At 39.5% G+C, this 23,688-nt stretch overlaps 1 protein-coding gene across 1 annotated transcript in view; it reads right to left on the minus strand.

Moving 5' to 3' along the window:
- AGBL4 (AGBL carboxypeptidase 4) overlaps window positions 1-23,688 on the minus strand; it is a 900,915-nt gene that overhangs the window by 409,790 nt on the left and 467,437 nt on the right. The window contains exon 6 of the mRNA XM_035537467.2: window positions 19,776-19,815. Within this exon, the coding sequence (XP_035393360.2) occupies window positions 19,776-19,815 (40 nt within the window). The remainder of the gene's footprint in view (window positions 1-19,775; window positions 19,816-23,688) is intronic.

Raw genomic sequence — 23,688 nt, forward strand, 5'->3', positions numbered from 1 at the left:
AAAGTATTATCATTAGAGGAACAGACTGTCATTCAGCTAACCTACCACTTCATTTCCAGCACCAATCGGTGTCAATCATTGCCTGAAAAGAAAAACAGATTTGGCACTGGAGTACTATACTGTGCTGGGATACCTTGCAGTTCAAGTCCTCATGTGTGACATGTTTTTTCTTTTTTATTTTTCCTCCTAGGCTGTAAAAAATATACTACATACATACAACTGCAATATTAATTCAAATCAGAAAACTCTGAAAAGTGACTTGAAATCTTGTTTTAGAGAGGAGACTGTTCCTAGTTACTCAACGATGCACCTACGGCAGGCTATTCCCATACATGCGATGAAATGTAAGCAGACACTTCTGAATTCGTACTTATATCCAGTGGCAGGCAAAAGCCTTAAATATTGCATGCAACTTTCAAGGCTTGCACCTGAATTGCAAGGAAGCAATGTGTGAATTCCTAGAAGGCAGGTAAGGTTGTAGTTCTGCCAACGCTTTTTTTTTTTTTCTTCCTGAAAATTAATGTACCTTTAAAAAAGGTCAAATACATTTCAAGGTGAAAAAATTCAGGCCATGAGAGCATATTCAATTATCAGATGTAGTTATGGCATTTCTGAATGGTTTCACATCTGAAATACTGTTTTGTTTATCAAGTGCAGAAATCCAACCTCCCAGCGACAGAGCTAATAGCTACTAAATATTGTTCAAAACATAAACCAGCAAATATTTAAATGCTTGCCTTTCCACATGATGCATTAAAATAACAGCTATTGTTTTACTTTGGTAACAGTGATTTTTCACTCACTAAATTAAACAATACTAAAACCAATTTAATTTCAGAACACTTTGGTGATGCTCTGAGTTAAAAAGGAATTTGGGAGAATCATTTAACAATGAGTAAGTTAACTAGACGTTTACTTACTCTGTATGACATCCTAAGCACTTTAAGTTTTGAAGCCAGTCTCTTATTACCTGCACTTATCATGCTTTGGCTCACATCACAGAGCAATCCTGGAGCACACAAAATGGATTCCCCTCAGATGAAATTAAATTAGAAGATGTGATCCAACAGACGTTCAAGTCAGGGGAGCTGACTAGAGCTGATCCAAAGTAAAAACCTCAGAAACATACAGCATAGGCATGATGTCTTCAGCACCAAATGTGCTGCTCTAAAAATCCATACCTGTCAGTCCACACGATTTGCAAATCTAAACATAGTTTGAGCAACATGATTTGGGATTAAATCCAAGCATTCTCCCTATTGTCACCATTCTGGTGGCTCTTTGCATCTTCAAAACAAATGTTTTCAGATATTTTAGTTGTATGGGTCAAAAAGGAAATAAATATTTTGGTACTATTCACTTTTTGCTGCTGTGATATAAGTAGTGGTTGATAGGAAACAAAATAAATACTGCAGATTGTTTTAATTCCTGTCAAGTCTATTATTACATTGCTTATACATGAAAAAAATATATCATTTTATTTTTAAGGAAAAGATTCCAAAAATAATAAGTCTGCTGCTTCACATTGCTGTTGTCAAATAGTCTAGACTATCTCCACATCCTCTCTGCTGCATCCCAGGCACCTGCTCGCTGCCCTGGGATAGCCTCTGTTTGCATACCTCTACCGCCTGCTTTTCTTTGCATGCCCTTTCTTTGGATAGGCAGAGGATGGATCAAAATGATTCTTGTGGTTTCTGAGCCACGACTAAATGTGGACCCACACAGCAAATGCTATATTTCTGCAATAGCATCTTAAATCTTTTAATCCTGGTTGCTCTTCATAGTTACTCTAAGGATGAGCAGAAGCAGCAGATTATTTCACTGCAGTTACAAGAGAAAAGGAGTGTATGTGTAACTTATAGTATGAATCTCTCCGACACAGTGACGTTCAGCACCCTGCTTCAGTTGTTTTGAATCTGAATGTTACCACCAAGGAAACTTGAATAAGAACTCCTAAGAGATGTTCTTATTTGTTGAGAGCACTATCTTTACAGGGATTCCAAATCAATCCTCCTACAGGAGGTAACTGCCACTACTAATAAGGGTTTTGTTTGTAATTTGCTGTATGTTTCCTCAGGATATCAATTTCCTCATCAGGCAAGCCTACGGGCACTCACTCAACTCCAAACAATACAAAGCCATTAAATTCTTTTGCCTTGTTAAAGGGAAAGACAAACTTCAAATCACACAAATAAAAACGTCCTGAAAAGCAGCAAAGGAACCTTCAGCATCATGCAAGCTGATTTTTCTTCCATGTTATTAGTTTAGCATTGTGAGCTCCCTGCTTCTAGTTTGACCTTTAACTTTGGTGAGACATTGTCAGAATCCCGTGTCTAAAATAAGAGTAATAGAGTTTTGTTTCAGAAGCATGCCTATTCTGTTCACTCTGTTCATATCCTTATATCTTTTTATTTTCTGGGACATTGAAAGATTTCCAGACATTTCATCACATTGGACACTTTGCTCAAAGTAGGTGAGGAAGGCTGTGCAACAGAAATGTCATTTTCGGTAGACTGCTCAATGCCATGGCTGATCCAGGTCTTTATTTTCTGTTTTCTGTGCATCTTCCCAATTATTCATATACTGCTATTAACTTCACAGTACTTCAGCAGACAAATTATTATGCTTTACTCCCATGTTCGTCTCTTGTTTATGTCTTCCTTACTTAATGCAGCATGAAATATTTTAGCTAGTGTACATGGTGTAATTGGTCACCTAAAAGTCAGGCAAGAATACACTGAGCATTTGAAGGTTTACTTCTGAGCTCTGCTGTTGTGGCGAAGCTACAATAAAACTTCACATGTTCTGTTAGTTTCTCTGTTATCATTTCACCTTGGTAGCTTTTTTAACTATACTGCTCTCCACTGGCATAACAACTTTCCACTTTGATTGCACGCTGGTAGCACTCAGGTACGTTTATCTCCTCTGACTACAGGGCGGATTTTTCCAGAAACCTATCTTCTGACTGCCCATTTTGACAGTGCCCGAATATTACATAGAGGTTCAGAGCAAAACAAAGCTGTAAATTATTTACCTACTTCAATCTGAACTCAGGCAAGCAATGATTTCATCCCTTCATAGTAAGCAAGTCAATACCATTTGAACCAGCCTTGGAGAGCACCAGTCCAGAAGCTGACGCTCCATCCAGTGTAGGTAATATTACTGTAAATACTACATTTTAAAGTCTATACCATGCTGTACAAAACATCTTTGTGTGTTGCCATGGGATTCTAGTCCTGATTATGATAGGTACACAAAGTATCTTTTGACAGTTCTTTGCTCTAAATAGATTCTAGCTTCTAAATTGACCTCTTATTTTGTGTGCACAGGGATGTAACTTCCATTAAAGCCTTTGAGTATAGCTTTCATTTGTGCAGACACAAGCATGAACATGCACAAAAGGCTGCTATACAAAAGGGAAATCATGTATGAATAAAGAAGAATTTGGATCATTTGTCTGTATTAACACGCACACACACACTGAGTACACTCAGTGTAAACCTGCCTTCAGATGCTCCTTTTGAGTTTGGTTGCTTTACAATTTTACTTTATTTACTTATTTACATTGCATTTGAATTTCTTTCTGTTACTTTCAAAATGCTACAAAACCAAGAAAAAACTGACAGAGAAGGATGAGGGTTTAACTAGCAATGATGTATGAAATGTCTCAAAGTGACCGTGTGCATCCCATAGCCTAGCAGTGGTGATGAAGGGCAGAGCCCCAGATTTCTTCCCCTTTGAAAAATTCCATTCTTTCTTGCACCAAAATTTGGCTTGAAACGGGAAGATTAGACAAATTCCAGACATGGTTTTATTATGCTTCAACTAAGTGTGAAAACATACTTATTTTGCCAAACTACTACAATGTGCATATGAAAGGAGTGGATAAGCTGATACTTTTCCATTCTGTGTAATGGCCACTTGATCAGTGTGAGGGGAGATAATGAGGCAGCTCTACTTTTATCTACATCCTCTCCAAGCTGCTCAGCTTTTTGTGAGCAGTTTCATTAGGCCACTACAAAATCTTGTCTTCCTTTATCACAGCAGTGCCAGCGATCTTTTCAACTCCCCAGATATTTACAGCCCAACTGTTTTGCTGCAAAATAAATGGGTACAAGAACATTTCTGCTGATTCAGTACAAGGTGGTTTTTTTTTGGTTCACGTTGTCCATGGATTTCACGTAGGGTTTTGTTTCTTCCTCACTCTTGTAACCCCTATTCTTTAATACTACAGTAACTTATAAAGTGTTATCATGAAGAATTACCACAGTGGTTTAAGGCAACTGTATCAAAAAGAAGTACAGGTTTTTGAAACCATTCTGAGGTTTCTACCTCTTCTGTAACACACCTGCACAATTTAGAAGTACTTGTTGAAATGGAAGAGAAGGAATTCAGGATGAAATGTCCCATGGGGGAAGAAAAAAAAAAAAAACACACACAAAAAAAACCACAGCGCTACATTTTCACTCACTTGCAGGAATTTTTAAGTCAAGAATGATGCACCTGACTAACCTGTAGGTAGCAGTTGACCACAGTGCCATTCATTTACCCCATGTTGATTCCAATAATTTGGACTGGCTTAAAGCACGTCTTTAAAACAGGCCAGTTTTGACATCCTTAAATCAAGAGGGCATGAAGAAACCCCCCCTTCCTTTCACAGCTAATTCCAGTGCTGACTTTTCATTTCTGCCATCCAGCCTTCAGTCCTTGCTTTACCCTCTGTAAGACTAAAAAACCTGCAGGCCCTAAAACTGTGCTGTAAGGAGAGTACTAGTACATGCTATCACATCACCTCCCAGACTCAATTTTGATGAGCCAAACTGAGTTTAAACTCTTATATTTTAAAATAGTTTTTTCCACTCTCCAAGACTTTAATGCCAGCCCTGGATACCAGAACAGCACATAGTACACAGAGTTTAAGATATATTTTTGATAATCTGATCCATTCTAAATCCTCGGGTATCTATCCAGGGAAAAAAAAAATGTTTTTGGCATATAACCTTCCAAGCTACATCTAGTTTAATTACTAGATGAAGTCAATCAGAATCCCAAATTCTTTTCAATCAATACTGCTCCAATAAGCAGGCTTCGGGTGCATTCCCAGCTTTAAGCAGCAGAACTCTGTATTTTGTCAAAATTATCATATTGAAATGCATATTGTGCAAAGTGATGAAGCCCATCAAGAGATCAAGGTTGCACTGTATGACTAGCTTCTCTACATCTTTCTTTACCACTCAACAGCGATGTTTTAATCACCAACAAATCATCATTAGCAATAGCATTGGGTCCACTACCATGAAAAGAAACCCATTAAAAAGAGCCCTATTCAAGTGAGATTCTCCCATGATGAGTGATTTGTGAGGTGTGGCAGGTGACTGATCTTTAACCCATTTAATATGTTCTATAATTTTTTAAAAGTTGTAAGGTTCTAAATCAAACACCTTCAAAAGATTATGCAGCTAACTTTCTCAACTAAATTTATAGTATACTCAAAGGCTGAGATGAATTGTTTGACAAATCCTTTCTCTCATAAAATGCTGACTGCCTTTCATTCGTGTTTAACTTTGACTAACTAAAGCTCCATCAGTCTTTCCATTAATTTCCTGGGGGCTGTTGTCAAAATACCAGTCCGTGGTAACCTAAGTCACCCTACTTGCGTTTTCAAGTATTTGCACAATGAAATGGCATCTCCCCATGTTCCAAGATGTACTAATTACTCGTGGCGTCACATCTGATGTGATCCCAGCCTCTTTAGGACTCCTGTACAACAAATGTCTCAGCCTGCTGATTCAAGAATGTTTATCTGTAACAGAGATTAAAACAACATCCTTTTTGGTTATTAGTGTACTTAAAAGAATTTCATCCCAAGGTGACGGAAACCAAAAGAAACTCCCATGGTACACATCTGCCTTTTTTCATCAGTAAGAATTAAAACCTGTAGAATTGTATTATGTTTTGAATAAAATCAATCCTAGCAAATATACTAAAACTATAACTTTTAGCTTCACTTACATGGATTTTTCCTTCATTTCTTTTACTTTTTTTTTTTTTTAATTACCTCCTTCTATTCACACTTGATAGTTATTTATACCCCCTGTTCCTATTAAGGATATATATTTAAATTTTACCTCCTAATTCTGTTGCACATTTTCAGTTTAAATATTTTCTACAGCTGCAGAAATTTAGTCCTTCTCAAACAAATGAGATTACAGGTAGCAGTTGTCTTCTCATCACCCTTAATGAATATAAACTTGTTATGATCTCTGCTCATGAAGCAACCACCAACTTCTAGGCCGGTAGTAACTTGTATTTATTGCTGTATTTATCCAACACCGTGCCATTCAAAATAGAGTTATGTGGTACTGGTTGCAGCACTTTTTAATTATGGAAAAAAAAAAAGAAACAAAAAACACAGGAACTTAAGAGAGTGGGTTTAAGATCCACTTACAGTAGTAGCAGATCCTAGAGAAAGGAAGGAAGGAAGGAAGGACGGACGGACCCTACTTCTACTCGATTTCTTTCCAGATGGAAGCCATTTTACTGATCATCCTTGTTGCCTTTCGCTGTACTTTTGCTAACTCTACTGCCTATTTTGAGAGTAGTGCATTGTTACGTCTGATTTGTTCTTCAGTTTTCCTACTATTCACAAATATTCTATTTGCAGTTTTGACTGCTACTCTGCTCTGAGCAGACATTTGCAGTGAATCTCAGATAGCACTCCTGAGTGGTAAAAGCTAGATTATGACTACTCCATGGAAATCTGGGACAGGGCATACATTCATCTTAGAGATCTTAACTTCTATATAATGGAATATAATCTTGGGAGAAGTGACTTTCTTTCTGATTTCCTTATCCAAGCTAAGTCCGTCACAGATGACCGTCACTCCTGCCAGCCACATTTTAATGAAATCAGGAAAATGCAAGGGTTCTAGCTTTGGATCCCAAGTGGCCTGTCTGCCTGAGCTGCCTGCCCAAGTTCTGGAGAGAACAAAAGTTCATTTGTGTCAGTCTTCTCCATGTTCCTTAGCAATGTCACAACAGCACAGGACAGCCTGAGTTACAATAAAAGAAATTAGGCCATATCATTGGCAGTAATACAAATGCAACTGTAATTAAATTCTATGACATTTGTACTTGCATCTGAACCGGACTAGGTGCCTTTCCTCTAGCCAGGGAATTTGTTGGAGGTAATATCAGCATGGACACAGTGTTTCTCTCTGGAACTGATCATCTCCGAACAAAAGATATGGGTTAAAAACAGGAGAGTGCTCCAGCTTCTCCAGCCATTGATCAGCGAACCACGAAGTAGCACAGGGCAACAAAATGGAATCATTTAAAGTTTCAGGAACACACTACAGATTTCCAAAGTCATTCCACTGTTTACTGGATAAGGTTTGAAGCTAGACTGATGAGCTATGCAATCCAACATCCAGCTTTGCAAAGATCATATAGATAAGTCCATATAGATACCTTTCATATAAACAGGCACTTGTTGCATTTAACTTGGCAAATAACTACACGCTGTAAAAAAAAATTAATCTGAAATATCTCCTTTGCTGTTGAAATGATAGCAAAAGTTCCAAAAATAATAGATAAAATGTGCAAATATTTGAACAAAAATATAATTAAAATAAATGAAAAACTCCTGTTTTCACAGCTGGTCACTGGTGCTAATTGCCAGCCTCATATTTCATCTTCACAACTCAGCTGATAAAGTTAGCCATGACGTACATAGTTTTTGTTAAGAAGCCATTCATTTGTTGAACAGTACATTAAAAACAGACAAAAAACCCACAGTGAATTCAGTCAGCAGGTTTTACAAGATATACTTGTGCTCCAGCTTCACTGATCTTCATCTAAGTGATTTGCTTCATTTGGGATATATGCAAAAGCTTTCTATTACCTGCATGATGTCTGTCCTCCTACCTCAGATCTCCCCAGGTTTCTCTCTGTCCTGCATTCTGAAGCAACAGGCATGGATGGTACCTTCCCTCCTGCCTCTTGATTTTCAGCAGAAAAAAATGTGGAGAATTCAGTTGTGGCCTCCTTCTGGCAGCAGAAATAACCAGTGCATGAAACTTCTTGCCTGAGCACCTGCAGCACTCCTGACCAGACCTTGCCAGCTCCGTGTGGTCATTGCGCCAAGCCTCTCCTTCCCTCAATGTCCCCTCCACCCAGTTCACTGCTAGTCCCACCACCAGCACTCCTCACTGCCTTGCACAACCTTCTCCCCTTCTAACTCTGTCTCCTCTTTTCAGGTGGGAAGATTTGCAAGCAGAAATGACTGGCAGGTCTTCTCCAGACGAAAACTGTTCCTAGCAAAGTGGAGGCATTGTAATAAACAGGATAATTATAAATTGTTATCTTGTGCCAAAGGATGCAGGCCAAAGTGGACAAGATGCTTCAAATGAAGTTGATGGCATTAACCATGAACAAGTCTGAACATTAAAAGAGAGGAAACAGACCTTATTTTTAAGGCTGTACTAGCAAAACCTCTCCTGCAAAAAGTGAATAATAAATATACTGGATGCCATAGTAATGTCCATGGGGGAGGTAAGGGATTGCTATAAAACATAGTATTCTAACTACTATAGATGTTGCTGCTAGAATTTACAGCTTTCTCTGTGTGCTTATCTCTTCTCACCAGTTTCTGCACACTGAGTCACATTCAAACATGGGCCATTTTAAGACATCTTTTTATTATTTTAACTTTTAAGCTACAATTATTTTTTTTTCTGTGCTATTCTGTAATGTTAAATAGATTCAAGACCTGTGTTTACAAACCACATGCAATACCATTTTGGCACATGTAAATTACATGCAAATACATTCTAAATTAGTTTGTTTATCACTCCAGAATTCTAATCCAAAGATATATATATTTTTTTTTATATTTAGGTTTTATTCTGACATGTTTACAAATGAGTTTGACTCTGGAAACTAACTTAATAAACTCAGGGTTAGCTATGCAATTAGAGGAGGCATCTGGGAACCATAAAAAATAGAAAACAACATTTACATCTTTTGTACATCCAAGATCCCACTTTTCTTTCTCCCTTGAATTCATCATTTCAAAATATTGCAGTTATTTTTGTATGAGGACAAACAACAAGAATTCATTTTTATAACCAATGACCCCTCTCTCCAACGAGCAATTCATGGGGCAGCACTGGATAAAATGCACAAAGTAGAAGATTTCATTATAAAAAAAGAAAATGAAAAATAACTGAATTAACATTGATCATGACTTTTCAACAGTGTTTCTTATTATTACGGCCAGGCAAAGTCTCCTGTGGGCAGTAAAGCTTTCCCATGTATTATTAGCCCTCTACAGAAAGCTATGAAAAGACACAAATCTGTTTTGTCAAAGGACAGAAGAGCATTTAGTTATAAGAGAAAGTATGGTCATAATCCATTGTCGGGTTAAAGGTGAAGAAAACAGAACTATAACACAAAGCCTTAAGAGAGTAATACTCCTGCAGTTAATTCCTGAACACCGCTGTAGAGATGCCTGGTTTGTGGGGAGAATACATTCTCAGGGCAACCTGACATCTATACGGTTTATATTTATTAGCAGCAGCACTATTATATAGCATCTCTATTTGTGCTCGGCACAGACACGCAGCACCATGGCTCCTGCTTTGGGAGGCATTTGTCCAGGTGCCACAAGTGTCTGTGCAGCCGCTGTGAGAGCCCACTCCACGGCAGAGGTGTTGGGAACATCTTGCTTTGCTTTGCTGCTACCAGTGCTCCAGCCCAGAGCAGCTGCCCTTGGTCACTCAGGCCACTCCAGAACATTTTCCTATACTACAAAAAGCTATTTTTGTGCTAGAATAACAAAATGCAGGATGATGGAGCGAGGGGCGTGAGTTAAGGATCACACTAATGCAGCACAGGAATTTGTTCATGGTGTCAGCTTTGTCAGATCATAGGCAATGATTAGGGGGTTTGGCCCACGTAAGATGCCACTTGAGTGCTCTGGATCAGATCCCAGAGCAGACTTGCTCTGAGTGACCAGATGAGGATTCATCTGGCGTCAAACCCCAGGCCCTGCACCCTCCCAGCCCCTGGCAGGAGCAGCCACCAGGCAGGCTGAGCACAGGGGATGGCAGCACGGCAAAATTTAGCATCGCTCTGAGGCTGTCCTAAAGATGGGCAGGAAAATCAGGGTCATTACAGATGATTCTTCCTTCCAGTAGTCCCCAGAGGATAAGGACAATGGCTGCAGCTGAGTAACAGGGCGAGTAATGTAATAAAAACATCAAGTTTAATATAATCCCCTGCTGTCTTCTAGATGGATCAAACACACTTATATTCATTTTCATTTGTATGGTCCAGCAAATGTGAACTTCGTGGTTTACGCTGCCCTCCCCAGGCCCCGCTGTAAACCTTATCCCTTTCTGCCTGCATCCCTTGCTCCTCTGCCAGTGCTCTCTGTCCCGGCACTCGCAGCGCCCTGCACAGACAGCACAGCACCTGCCACGTCAGAGGCAGACCGTGGTGTTAAGTGAGTATTTCACCTTCCTTTAACCTGCTTTTTAAGGACACTGCCGTGATACTACTGCCTCACAGTACCCACATTATCTCATTTAGCAGCATCTCAGGTAAATCCCTACAATACTGTGTAGGGCTGGGTGATGAACAAGACACTTTTCCACCATGGGTTATCCTGCACATTCAGTCTGAATTTGCAAAACCATCGCACCTTCCCTATTCAAATCTCTCCTAAAAACTCCTTTGTGCCTTCAAGATACAAGCTCAAAATAATAATAAAGGCTCTAGGTTATCCTTTCTTGTGGGTTTCCCAATGACCTTGGCTGACTGCTTTAACAGAAAGTGTTCTGCATACCAAAAAATGAGCCCACTGGCAAATCTTGGAAACAAATGAGCTAGGGAAGGGTTCTTTGTGCAGTTCCAGCGCCCCTTTTCCTCAGCCCCATCCATTTAGCTGTATCAGCATCACTGTTTTGCCATTCTGTTACACCAGAAATTAAAGGACAGGGGTAGCAAAGAGGCACAGCAGTCTAGAAGAAAGGAAAGACAGCAACGGGCAGCTTCTCAAAAATAAAAGGCAGTTCTATTAAAATCATCCTTTATTTTTGACATTCTCTGTCCATGTTTCCTGCCCATTGCCCCTTGCTTTGTCTATTTTAGTTACCAGCTATTCAGGGGCAGCTTGGTGTCACACTGTGCTCATCCAGCACAATGACATCCTTGTGGATTGGGACACATGGGTGCTACCAAAATAGAAACGGACCACAGCTAGATATATGAGCCCAGCTAGTTTTTTCTTTGTTAAAAAAAAAAAAAAAAAACACCTCAGAAGTAAAGGTTCAGGTCCAGGTGCAATCTAGCAGCACTGGAATGACAGCACACTAAAGCCAGCAAAATCCAGCGAGAGCCAGGGCTTATTTATCGCAGGCACAGCACCCAGCTAACAGGGCTTTGCTGGCGCCTGGGCCCACGCTGGTGAGCCTGCTGCAAGCTGCGCAGCGCTGCTGGGCAGGTGCCTGCTGGCTCAGGCATTTCTGCGCTGCACTCCATTTTGTAATGTCAATATAATCCCCTGCTGGCTTCTAGGTATTCAGAATACACTGATTTTTCACTAAGTCTTGTTCAGGTCACTCAGCAGACAATTAAACAGACAGATAAAAATTCCTAAGTGAAGAGACTGTTTCCATACAGATGTCCTTGCTAATTAAAATTTCATTAAAAATGAAGGAAGTTTTCCATGCTCTCTAAAAACACCTAATACTAAGAAAGGTTTCTGGGGGTGTTTTTTTTTGTTTTCTTTTTTTTTTTTTTTTTTTTTAAAGAGTGGTGGTGGCAGATTATCCTAAATTTTCCTCAGGCTTACCCCAAAAGTAGAAGAACAATACACCTGTGCACAAAATTGCTCATTTTCACTCTAAGTAAGCTCGTTCTGCACATTGCAAAGTACAACAGAAAGATTATGTGCAAACATTTACAGCATAAAAAGCCTCGTCACCTGGGATGCTTGCTGCTTCTGAAAATTCTGATCAAAGATAAACGTCAAGACAACTCCTTGTAATCAATTATGCACAGATTGTCCTCAGTGTATGTGCGATTCATAAAAATAATACTGAAAACATAACATGGATTTACATGCAGAAATGAAATATGGACATGGACAGAACACTAATCTCCTGATTGGTATCTTAAATAACAATCCCAGTACTTTCGGCAAGTTTCCAGCTAGATATTGCTTCCCTGAGCAAGTCCCCAGCATCCTGCATGTGCCCAGCTTCCACAGGAGGAGCAGCAAGCTGCGTGGCCCAGGTCCTGTGAAGGCTGCAGCAGGCTGCCCTCGAGGAGGCAGCAGTGCCAGCTACACACGGGTCTTATTGCTGTGTAGGCAGGGAGGATCAACCACCCCTACACACACAACACATCCAAAAATTACTCGTGGTGCAAAGCGAGCTGTTACTTGGCAGTCTGGCTTTGCAGAGAAGTAGGATGACAGTAGAGGGTGACAAGTCAGACCTGATGTGCTGCAGGCTCCGTGGGGACAGCCCCTCTAGGTACCAGCCACCACCACCCCACATAAACCACCACGTTCAGAAGGGCAATGGAAGATACGCTCAGGTTTCCAGCATGTATGAACACGTAGCATCATTGCCCTTACTAATATCGATCTCACGTTTTGAGGTCTTTTCTATGTCTTTTTCACTCAGCCTTATGACAGTCAAGTTGAGGAATTCCCATCACAATGTCAAGCCTCTCATCAACTCCACCTTCTCCCCAAAAAACCTGTAAAATATTTATATTTCCACATGAGGATTTATTCCTGTTTTATTCTAGCTGACATCCTTTTGTCACAGGGCTTGCACGTTTTTGCCTAGGTGAGCCCCAAAGATTATGCAGGGACTTAATGAGCAGATCAATTACTGGTCATAAGAAAAGATACTGTCTCTTTAAAGGTTATTTGAAGGTTGATTGCTATCTTATTGCTTATATCCTGCAAATCTATTCAGCCTTATGAATGAATTTGACCTTTTTATACTTACTGGGGAAAAAAAAGAAAAAAAAAGAAAAAAAAAAGGAAAAAAAATAGGAAAAAAAAAAAACAGAAGTTAATTTAGAGCTCTATAATACAACACTTTTTCCCAGAGAAATGAAAGGGCATTCAAATCGATACCTGCACAATAACACTCTGATGAATGTTTGCACCCAATTTTCTCATTTTGCTAACTTGAGATTGGGCATTTTGAATAGTTCTCAAAGCACATATTCTTTATGTGCTGTGAAGTATGTGGTATTGTGTCCAAACAATGCTAGAGGATAATCATTATAGGAGTATCACTGGGCCTGAAAAGGTCAGTTAGTTAGAAATGTCAGCTTTCAATGCAGCCATGCCGGACCTTCCTATGTACGGATCCAATTAAAGGGACATGCCAAGGTGCATGGAAACATCATGGTGACCCATAATAATAATAAGGTATTGTGGAAAAGCTTGATATTTTTCTTCAAAAGTAATGGATTAGCCTTTAGAATATCCTCTCTGTAGCCTTATTTTGACATTGCAAATATCACTTATTCTACATGTATCCAAAAAAAGGTCATTTTTAAAAAATGCAAAGGTGGGGATGAAACAGTCTTACTAAAAGTAAATATTTCGTAACTAAATGGAAAAAAACTCTGGTTTCATGATTGGACTTAAAAAAAAGTGTAATTCCAACAGAATTCAAAACTGTGACATTTGAGATGGATATATGTGGTGTTTTGGGAGACAGATGGGGATAAATCAGGGGAGACGGGCAGACAGGTGAGGGTGGACTTTATTCTCTTGGGACAGGTTGTGAGTGAGGACTGTCTGCACAGGGAAAAGACAAGGAAAAGCAACGCTGTTCGGTGAATAAGCAGCATCTCTACATTATTTATTTATTTTTTCTTCCAGGTAAATGGAGAGAGATAAGTAAGAATTAGGAACGTACTGATCTGCACAAGTAAGTAATTACAAGCAACAAAGTTACTTTTCCTTATCAGAGCAAATGGAAATTTTTACAGCTGTTCAGATACTGTGAAGGTGAAGATGAGGAATTGGATACAGTCAAATTTCTTAATCAGGCTCAGGACAGCCAGAACCAACCTAATGGCACTAAAATGGCCCTATGTTTTCTCTCTGCTGTTAGTGTATCATCTTGCTGAAGGATCATCAAGTATGGAACAAATGTCTTCCTGTAATTCTAGGGTTCAGCTAGGACTGACAACACTAATTTCACTCTGAGCTGAGACCTCAGCTTATATATTTTATTTTTATGGTAACGAAGATCTTGTACTGCGGGATTTTACAAACAATTTGGGGTCTATTGCCTTGTGGAGCATGGTCCCTCCAAGATATTTTACACTACTGTGGGCATATGGGAGAATTAACCTCAGCATCATGGTGATACAAGATACAGTTTCACTCCTATCCATCAATGAGCATTGAAAGACTCAGTTATTGCTGGACAGATAAATCATTTCTTTTTTCTACCATCTTTTCCAATAAAATAACACATGAAGTTTCACTAACAAACACGAGCAGTAATTACATTAGGCTGTAAAAAAACAGACACTATCCCTTGACACATACTTAGTCCAAAATCAATGTAGTATTAATTAATAAGGACTATCAAAAATAGCACCTAAGTTTTAGCAGCAAACAACGTTCTGTCACATTTTATTACTCTGTATAATTTTTATTAATGCCTGTCTTCTAGCTTCATGACTTTGAGTTCATATTATTTTCATGCTTCAATTAGAAAGAAGTAGATAGACTATCCATGAAGGTAATGGAAAAGTCTTGTAGGGGGGCTTAGTGGTGGAATTTCTGGTTAAATGAAACTTTCAAATATACTATAAAACTTCTTCCCCTTCCTTTGCTTAGTTTTACTTGAGGTCTCATAAGCAGTAATATGTAGAAATGCAAAACTTAATCAGCTAAAAAATAGAGCAAATCCCACATATCATTTTATGCAATACCAGGAGAGCAGAAATATATTTTCCTAACCAGAGGAAATTAACTAGGCAACAGTCCTATATCTATAATTTAAATCAGTAAAATATGTATGGCAGAAACTAAAGCCACCTTAAAAGAATTCAGTGTAGCAGTGTATCACAAATTAATGAAATGGAGACATTTTTAGAGCATGCAGCACTGAAGATATTAAAAGGGGGAGAATATTTTACCACATAGATCAGTCTGATAAATACTTTTAAAATCAAGCTTTTTTTTTCCCTGTTTAAAAGTTGAAGAGCTTGAATATTAGGGGGAAGCACATACACAGCCATTAACATTTCTGATCGAATCTCCGTGCCACTCTGTAGCGATCAGGAATATTTCACTCCGTCAGTGTGTGTAAACCTCTAATGTGGTCAGAGGAAAATCTGAGTAAATCAAGAGGAAGGAATTATGGAGTCAGCTCTTACTTTATTTCTCCTGAAACAGAGCTGAAAGAAACTTAAAATACTTTATATTCCATGCTGGAGCCAAGCTGGGCACTATGGAATATTCAACTACCACAGGTTTTCTAAATGCAATCAATTTACTGCTGCCAAATGTAGTAGGTTTATATACATCTGGGAAACATGCACCTACGGTCCTGATGAATTTCTCCTGACATTGCACCGATTTCAAGAGAATGTTATTTTAAATTGGCAGTAGAGAGACTGGTGGAGAAGGATAAAGCCCTGGGGATGGCTGAATCAAAGAGAATTTCAAAAGAATTTTCCTGATGGTTCTTGGATAAGATCACATGTTAGCTATTTTCAAAGCCAATAGTTTCCAACACGCTTCCATTTATGGTATCAATAATTAAAAAATACTTCCATGGGAGATGAATTTACCTTACTGAGAAGAGAAATTGAAAAGCTATATTACTATTGTAAACACAGGAGATGCAAAAAGCTTTGTCTCCATGGAAAAGCTATGGAAACAGGGATATCTTATTTGCAACTATTGAATGGTTACCGCAAAATGCAATGTGACTGTATGTGCATGTGCAAAGTGTTATAGAACATGATCACATAGAAATTAAGGGCAGGCCCTCAGCTCCTGCCTGCAGCAAGGCCATATTAAACCACCTGAAGATTTGGTCTTAAAATCCAAAGTCTACTAGACAAAGCGTTGAGGAAATGTTTTGGATCAACTTCAGAGGTAAAAGATTAAGTTTAAAGAAAATTTAAATTACCAAAACTTAAACCTCATTATGTCCCACTCCCTGCCTGCATGTCCCTGCCAGCAACTAATGAATTTTTAACATCTTTCCCCCACCCCACTGCGCGCATCAGCTCTGAACCTGGCACCCTGAACCGTACAGTGCGTTACAGCCTAATTGTAACTTGCATGTCAAGGGGCAAGAAGAAAGGAGTGTGGCGAGAGCATTGATAAATTTAACCTAACATTCCTCCAGCTACTCAGCAATAAGGCAGAGCTGTGAACTCCCCTCCACATTTTACATGGGTGTCAGTTACTTCAAAGGAATATATTCAAGCATGAGGGAGTCTGGCTTGCTCCCAGCTTATGCATCATTTGTGCCTGGCTGTTTCTGGAGAAGCACAGCGAAGCAAAGACTTCCTCCGGTTTGGGGCACGTTGTGGAGCTTTCCGGAGCTGTTTTCTTAGGAGCGCTGGAACAGGTCAGCTGTGCATATTGCATACAGAACATGTAGCTGGAGCTACAGCTCTCACCCTCTTCATTTCTTCCTTTTCTTTTTCTTTTCTTTCTTTTTTTTTTTCCCTCCCTCTCCAGAATTCCCCCAGTCCAGGATAGAGATTAGTGATGCCTACCTATTCAGTTTAACACACAGACGTGTTGTTCCAACAGGTTTTGCAGTGCCACGCACGCATGGCTCAGGACTTGGAACCAACCTGGAGCAAGGCAAGAGGCAGCGACAGGTCACCAGCACTCTGTGGGCAGGGAGGGAGCTTGGGGCTGGAGGAACAAGCACCACTTCTGACCCACCTGTGAAGTCCTGGGCAATTGTTCAACAACCACAGCCACGGGAAACAGCACAACTGCCATGAGGTAATGTTAGGTTTCGGTGATCCCACAAACTCTTTTGATTCTTTCGGCACTTGTACGTCAACACTCCTATCTCTACATTAACAGCATTGTTTTACCTTGTGATTAATCTCATTAAGTGGCTGATCAATTTTTGGAAAGTTTGTAGTGGCATGTGGAGAAAAGCTATTTTAACACCCACAAGGGATCCCCAAGTGACTCTTGACTAAAGAAACAAAAACTGGTTCCGGAAATTTTGCACACTTAAAGTGATGCTTGTCATGAGACATGCAGATCACAAAGGTGACCTTTGGTTTTGAAGTCTTCTGTCTGTTCTGACAACTAGGCAGTAAGGCTTTGGTGGCTGATGCTGCCTGGGAGATGCGGAGGACTTTCCCATAAATAAGGAGGACTTTCCCATAAATAAGGCTGCGTGACCTTTACCGCAAACAAAGGCTGTCTGCCCGCGGCAAGGTGGAGCACAGGACCAAGTCCCAGGGATTAATAGCACCAAATAGACAGCCCAGTCCCTAATTTGAATCACTAAATCAAGGGACTGCAGTGATTATAGCTGATCTCAGGCATCATAAATGACAGCACAGCTTTTTAAAAACAGACTGTTGATGTCAGATCTTACAGCTAAAGCTCAAAGAGTGAAATATTAAAAAGTTACAATCTCCAAAGTCAGTAAAAGCCTTAAGGTTATAGGTTTTTTTTGTCATTGTTTTGTTATTTTGTATAATTTTTATTTTTCTGATATTTGTAGGGCGCAAAATAGACCATTTAATCCACAGGTTGATATTTTCTCATCCTGCTAAGAATTAAGTGCTTAACTCTGTTAGCTTCTTCCAAAAATCTCAGCTTTAGGATCTTAAGTAAGTTTGGCCTGATAGAACACCAAGCTCCTTTCAAAAATGCCCTTACTGAAAGCAAAGCTGTAACAGCTAAATTCAATAACCTTGGTGCAAATACTGCATTTTTTCCCTAAATAACCAATTATTGTATATTTCTGGCTAAATACCTAGGGGTAAAAATTATATTCCAGAAAAAAAGCATGTTGTGGAAAGCTTTCGTCCCCACTTTTAGTGCAGTACATCTACCAATGCAGTCACTGGAAGCTGCTTTCAAATTTAGCTATTTGGTCGTTCCAACTAATTGCTGTGTTGATTTAGTAGGTTGCTGTATTAAATTGAAAGATCTGAAGCATAGCTATTTACTGCAATCACACCTATGCATAAACTCAGCTTAGTCAGCCTTTCATTGTTCCAGTGAATACTGTATCCAAAATTACGAGAAAGGTATCATAAATTCCTTTTGCAGACATTTCTCATATTAGGTTATTCTGTTCCCCAACCTTCCTTTTCTCTTAAAAAAAAAAAAAAAAAAAAAGGTGATCTTTGGTACCCTTATCCAAGATCTGAGTGTCTGCTATGATTAAGACCTTCAGAGATTTTTTTTCTCCTTTTCTTTTTCCTCTAGAAATAGGGAATTTTGAAGATATGAAAAATGTAAAAAAAATGTGCCATGTTTGTCCTTGAAGTTACAGTCAGAATAGTGACAATGGCCTTATCACACTGTATTGTTGCTTTTATCAGCAAGTGCCCTGAGCATACATTAACATAATTGCAAACTGCATGAAAAGTGAACATGCAAAAATGTGATGCAATTGCCAATAGCCTCAAACATCTGTCCCAACAAAGTGTTCCTCCTCCTTATTTTAATTCTTATTATTTTAACAAGGTTAGTGAAGGAGAAACCATGTCACAGATGATATCTACATTTAGAGTGTCAGAAAAATTATTGATGCAAAATTGTTATCCAAGCAAATGCGACACATTTTGTTCACTTCCCATAACACCTGTTCATTTCACTAACACATTATTCCCAGTTAAAGCCAGAACTCATTAGTCCCAGTTAAAGCCAAACTGAGGGCTTAATATGCACATACAGCTGAAAAACTGAGAAGGTAACCAAAAGATAGCACCATTCAGGCACAGCATACATCTGGAGCTGGTGGGCAGCAAACTTCTGTAAGTTTGCTTACGGAAGAAACTGAGAAGAAACCGCTTACGGAAAGAAACCGAGACAGAAAAATAACAATAAATTAATAGCCACACAGCCTTAAAAGCAGAGATCAAATAGAAGCACTTCTCAAACAACCGGCATTTTAATCATGGTACTGAGGTCTTCAAACTCACTATGCCAAGGTGCCCAACACTTTTGTAGTATAACACATTTTGGTTTATCACCTCAATAGGCTAATATGGAAAGCCATTATGGAGAAGGCAGTTTAATGCATTTCAATTTTACCTAAATATTTTCTGACCCACTTTGGCATTCTTCAGAGCCAAGCCTGGACCTCCTGTCTCCCACCAGCACGCACAGAGGGCCAGCATCCCCTTGCTCCCCAAACTGCTCACATTTGCCACCAAGGAAAATCAAACTCGCATTTCTGTGATACTGGAGAACACATTGTGAATTTGAGGGCATCTGCCCTGCAGACATACCTCTAACTGTAACCCCAGGAGGCTTAAAGAAATATCAGCACTCAAATTCATAGAGTAAAGGTCTGAAGAGGCAGCTCTGTGAACGGATAACTGCCCGGGGCTTTGCCAAGCACAATATAGCTGTCACTTGTTATTATGTGAAAGATTTTCTGGGGAACAGTGTTTTTCATTTTGCATGTCAGAGACGGGGAAAAAAACCACCACATTTAGACAACCACCTCTTTAAGAAAAGAGAAGAGAGCCATGCAGCAGAGCTCACTTACCAGGGCTGGTTATTGTCAGGAGGTCAAGCTGCCGTCTCTGCTGAAAAACAAATTATAAAAGGAATTGTTAAAAGGGGACTAATTTTAGTTGGTCATCTTAGACCTGCAAAGTAAGTGTTCTGACATTTATAGCAGAATTAATTACAAGTCACATGGCTCACAGTAACTCTTTTGGATGGGATCCACATGTACTTTATGAGGAAGAAAAAAAAATACTAGCTCAGTCCTTTTAATGTGTTTTTATTTGCACTTATAAAGTGTTACTATTTCTTTTTTTGGAGCATATACTTGAAATGGATAGCTAGAAGCACAGATGGACTGATATATTTATAAAAGTGGTTTATGATTCCACAGGGAAGGAGACAAGGAACCAAGACAAGAAACCCTAAGTTCTTTATTCATATCAATCACTGACTCATAGGCTGTATGTGATCAAACACAATTACATTGCCTTGGGGTAAACCTTTCAAAGACTTGTAACGGTATCTAGACAAACTCAAGACTGATAAAAGGAAAGCTTCTTTTCATGCCGAGCACAGTTAGCCCATGGAGCTCATTGCCACCAGATATCCCTCACCCCAAAGCTTTCCAGATTTGATCAACACTGAATATTTGTACAGATCACAAAATACAGGGATTTGTGATGGCAAATATCAAGTTTAAACAGAATAGTGGTTTCTGGAAGGGCTGCAAACTTTCACAGGTAAGCCAACCTCTACTAACATTTTTTTTTTTCCTGGAACAAGCTATCCCACCAATGCTTTGGTGGTGGCAAGGGGCATCTGAGGTTCATCTTCCCCTTTAACATGTAGGAAAGGCTGTTACCTCCTCCATGTTTCTCGTCTAGAGAGACTTCCCCCACCATTACCTCTCTGTGGCCTTCCACTGAAATGCATGCGCTCATGGACAGTTATCATCCTTTCAACCTTTCTGAGGGTGCTCTCCATCACAGGAGAACAGGGCAGGGCAGGGCTAGCCCCCATCTCACAGACAGGCTGTTATTGCCTCTTCTTCCTCGCTTTTTAAACTTACTGTCTTCTCCCTAACTTTGACCAACATTAGTGTGTCTAGCTGACATTTCAGATTATACTGTCCAGTTTAATTTCTCTCTCCTAATCTTCTCAATAATGTCTGTGTTACTTTCATTTATTGTCAGCCCTATTGATCTTTTTCTAATCTAATTCTCATCATTACATTCACTGTATTCCCTGGGTGACAGTTGCAAGTCCTTGAGGAGGAAACAGTGACTTGGTATTCCCTACAGTGAACATTCTTCCCTGGAAATTACGACTGATGAAACTCCTTTCTAAACTCATAATTTCTCTATAAGTAAAGCTTCACTGGCTCAACCGTGCGGACACAGCCAATCATCCACTGAATATACTTGAGTTACATGCCCAACACCGAATGTGGCCTGCTGGGAAACCGAGTAGGGTGTCAGGCTGAAAAAATATTTTCTGAAACCTTCCTGGCCTTCAGGACCTTAACTCTTGTGCAATGCAAACCATCTTAGAGAGAAACCTCATTCCTATCTGCTTTTATAGTTACTCTTTGTTTGCTTAGCTCTGGCAAGGCATTTTGAGTATGACTTTAGCAGCATGCTTGACATTTGCTTTATTATAAAATATAAGGCCAGCCTAAGCTATGCATGCCAGGCTAATGGTAAAAGGGAGCAGAAGACCCTGCCCCACTGCCTTGTGTGCCTCCACAAGAGCCATTCAGAAATGCTGTCCCTGCTCTCCTGGGGTCTGCTCACCCCAGACTCTTTTTCTCAGGGAGCAACAAAGCAAAGTAAGCAGTAACGCAAATCAAGAGCCCACCTCCCCAGTGGGAGCTGTAAGAAGAAATGTCTCCCAATGAGTTGAATTTTATATAGATCCTATGCCTTAATCCTTAGTTATATGTACAAAGCTATGAAATGCCAGGGCTTAGCACCCCCTGGGCCAGAACCTTTGCTTACTTTTCTTGGCACAACTGGAATGCTGTATGCTCCAAATACCGTATATCTAATGAACAGCTAGAGCAGAAAATATATATCCAAAACCTATACTCTGTGAAAGTTTCTCTACTGGGAAAAAAAGGTGGAATATAAATATCCTACATTAAAAAAGGTTGCAAACTGTAGAGTGTTTGAATGGAGAGACATTCAGGTAGCCCAACTGGTCCCCAGTCCTGACTTAAGGTTATTAGATATAGTTAGAATAAGCATTAAATAAAAACCTAAGTGGCTTAACTTGATGCTGCAAGAAAATAAAAGCATACAGAATAGACTAAACAAAATATAAAACCTTTTTTTTTCTTCTTCTTATATGATGTTGCATTCAAATTGGCCTTGAAAAAAAAAAAACAAAAAAAACCACTATAGGTCCACAGGAAATCTTTGTGTGCGCGTTGAACTTTAAGCACAAGTTATTTCTGTGACTTCAAGTGGAGCAGCACTGATCTTTTGCATCAAACACCTATCTGCTGCGAGGGATTTGAAATGCCACTAGGTTCTTGGTACTGGCTCCACCCAAGCGCTCCAGGCTGGAGCTCAGTGGTGGCTGCCTGACCAAGGCACCCAGGGAGAAGAAATTTCTCTTCTCTGACCTTCAACAGACCTTGAAGAGATTTCTTGAATTTAGCACAGCAAGGGAAGCTTGTGCGCGCTCACCCAAGCCTTGGAGAGGAGGAAACAGCAAAGTGCATTTCAGAATCGTGCATTTCAACATGTAAAAATACACTAATTATGGATCCAATCACTTTCCGGAAATTCAAGCCTGCTCTCACATCTCAGGGGTTAGCTCTCTGCAGTTTCCAGGGCTCAGCTAGATGCAAGCAGACTACTAACTGTATGGATTTTTTTTTTTAAATATACTGGCACACTTATGAGTAGCTATAAAAGCAACAGAATTTGGATTTAAAGAGAAAGACATTACACGAAGTGTCAAAGATTAAGAAAATAATGGCATCAGAAATATCATGGCTGTGGGGCTTTATAATCCTCTTCTCCCTTCAGTGCTGATAGATGCAGATTGCAGAGGTTGCCCCCCTCCAGCACGATCACCCTCTCCCTGTTTTGACAGATTTCTTGAAAGACGCATCTCAAGATGTCTGGCTTTTTTTGTTTTGCCTTTAGTAATTTTCCACTTCTCAAACACCAGCCTCTGCAGAGGTGCTTGGGACTACCCCAATCTTCAGGCAACCTCCTGTCCCAAGAATTACTACCTGAGTGCTATAAAACATGACTATCATTCCTGGTATGAGGGGATAGGACAGTTTCCCTTATCACTAATTCTGCATTTCACCTACATTGACAAAAAGGCATTCCATGAGAAACATTGATTTCCACAGCAACAGCCAAAATTTATAAAAGGCAAACAGAAAGATTCCCTGTACCACAGCATATCTAGTGCTACAATCCTGTCCTACCCTTAAGAGGCAGCATCCTCATTTTCACTTTGCTGGCTATTTGAAAGCCCAAAGGCATGAAGAGGCCATTGACGATTCCTACTGGCTTCCCATCTTGTGCATTTTTCCATCATTGGTACTATCCAGAGGCACAGTCCCTATAGTGCAGGACTCTGCAACAAACCTGCAGCAGATCGTGTTCACTTCTATAAAATTAACACAGTCTTTAATTAATGCAATAAGCACTGATGAATAATAAATTATATTAAAATACAAGGAAGGCAATTTTTTAATAAATTAAGCATTGATTCACTCAATAAATATTAATCTATTAAGCATCACGAATTCATTACGTTTTAGAAAACTAGTTGAAAAACCTATCTGGTGATCTGGTCTAAAGTGTGCAGAATGGACCCTGTTCACCCATAATGTGCAGTTATTTTTAACTAATTCCTTAATTTATCATGTTAAACAACTTGCCTAAAAGTGAGCATGGAATATTATGCCATTGCCATATGCAATT

The sequence above is a fragment of the Cygnus atratus genome, chromosome 8 (genome assembly GCF_013377495.2).
Source record: "Cygnus atratus isolate AKBS03 ecotype Queensland, Australia chromosome 8, CAtr_DNAZoo_HiC_assembly, whole genome shotgun sequence".
Lineage (NCBI taxonomy): Eukaryota > Metazoa > Chordata > Aves > Anseriformes > Anatidae > Cygnus > Cygnus atratus.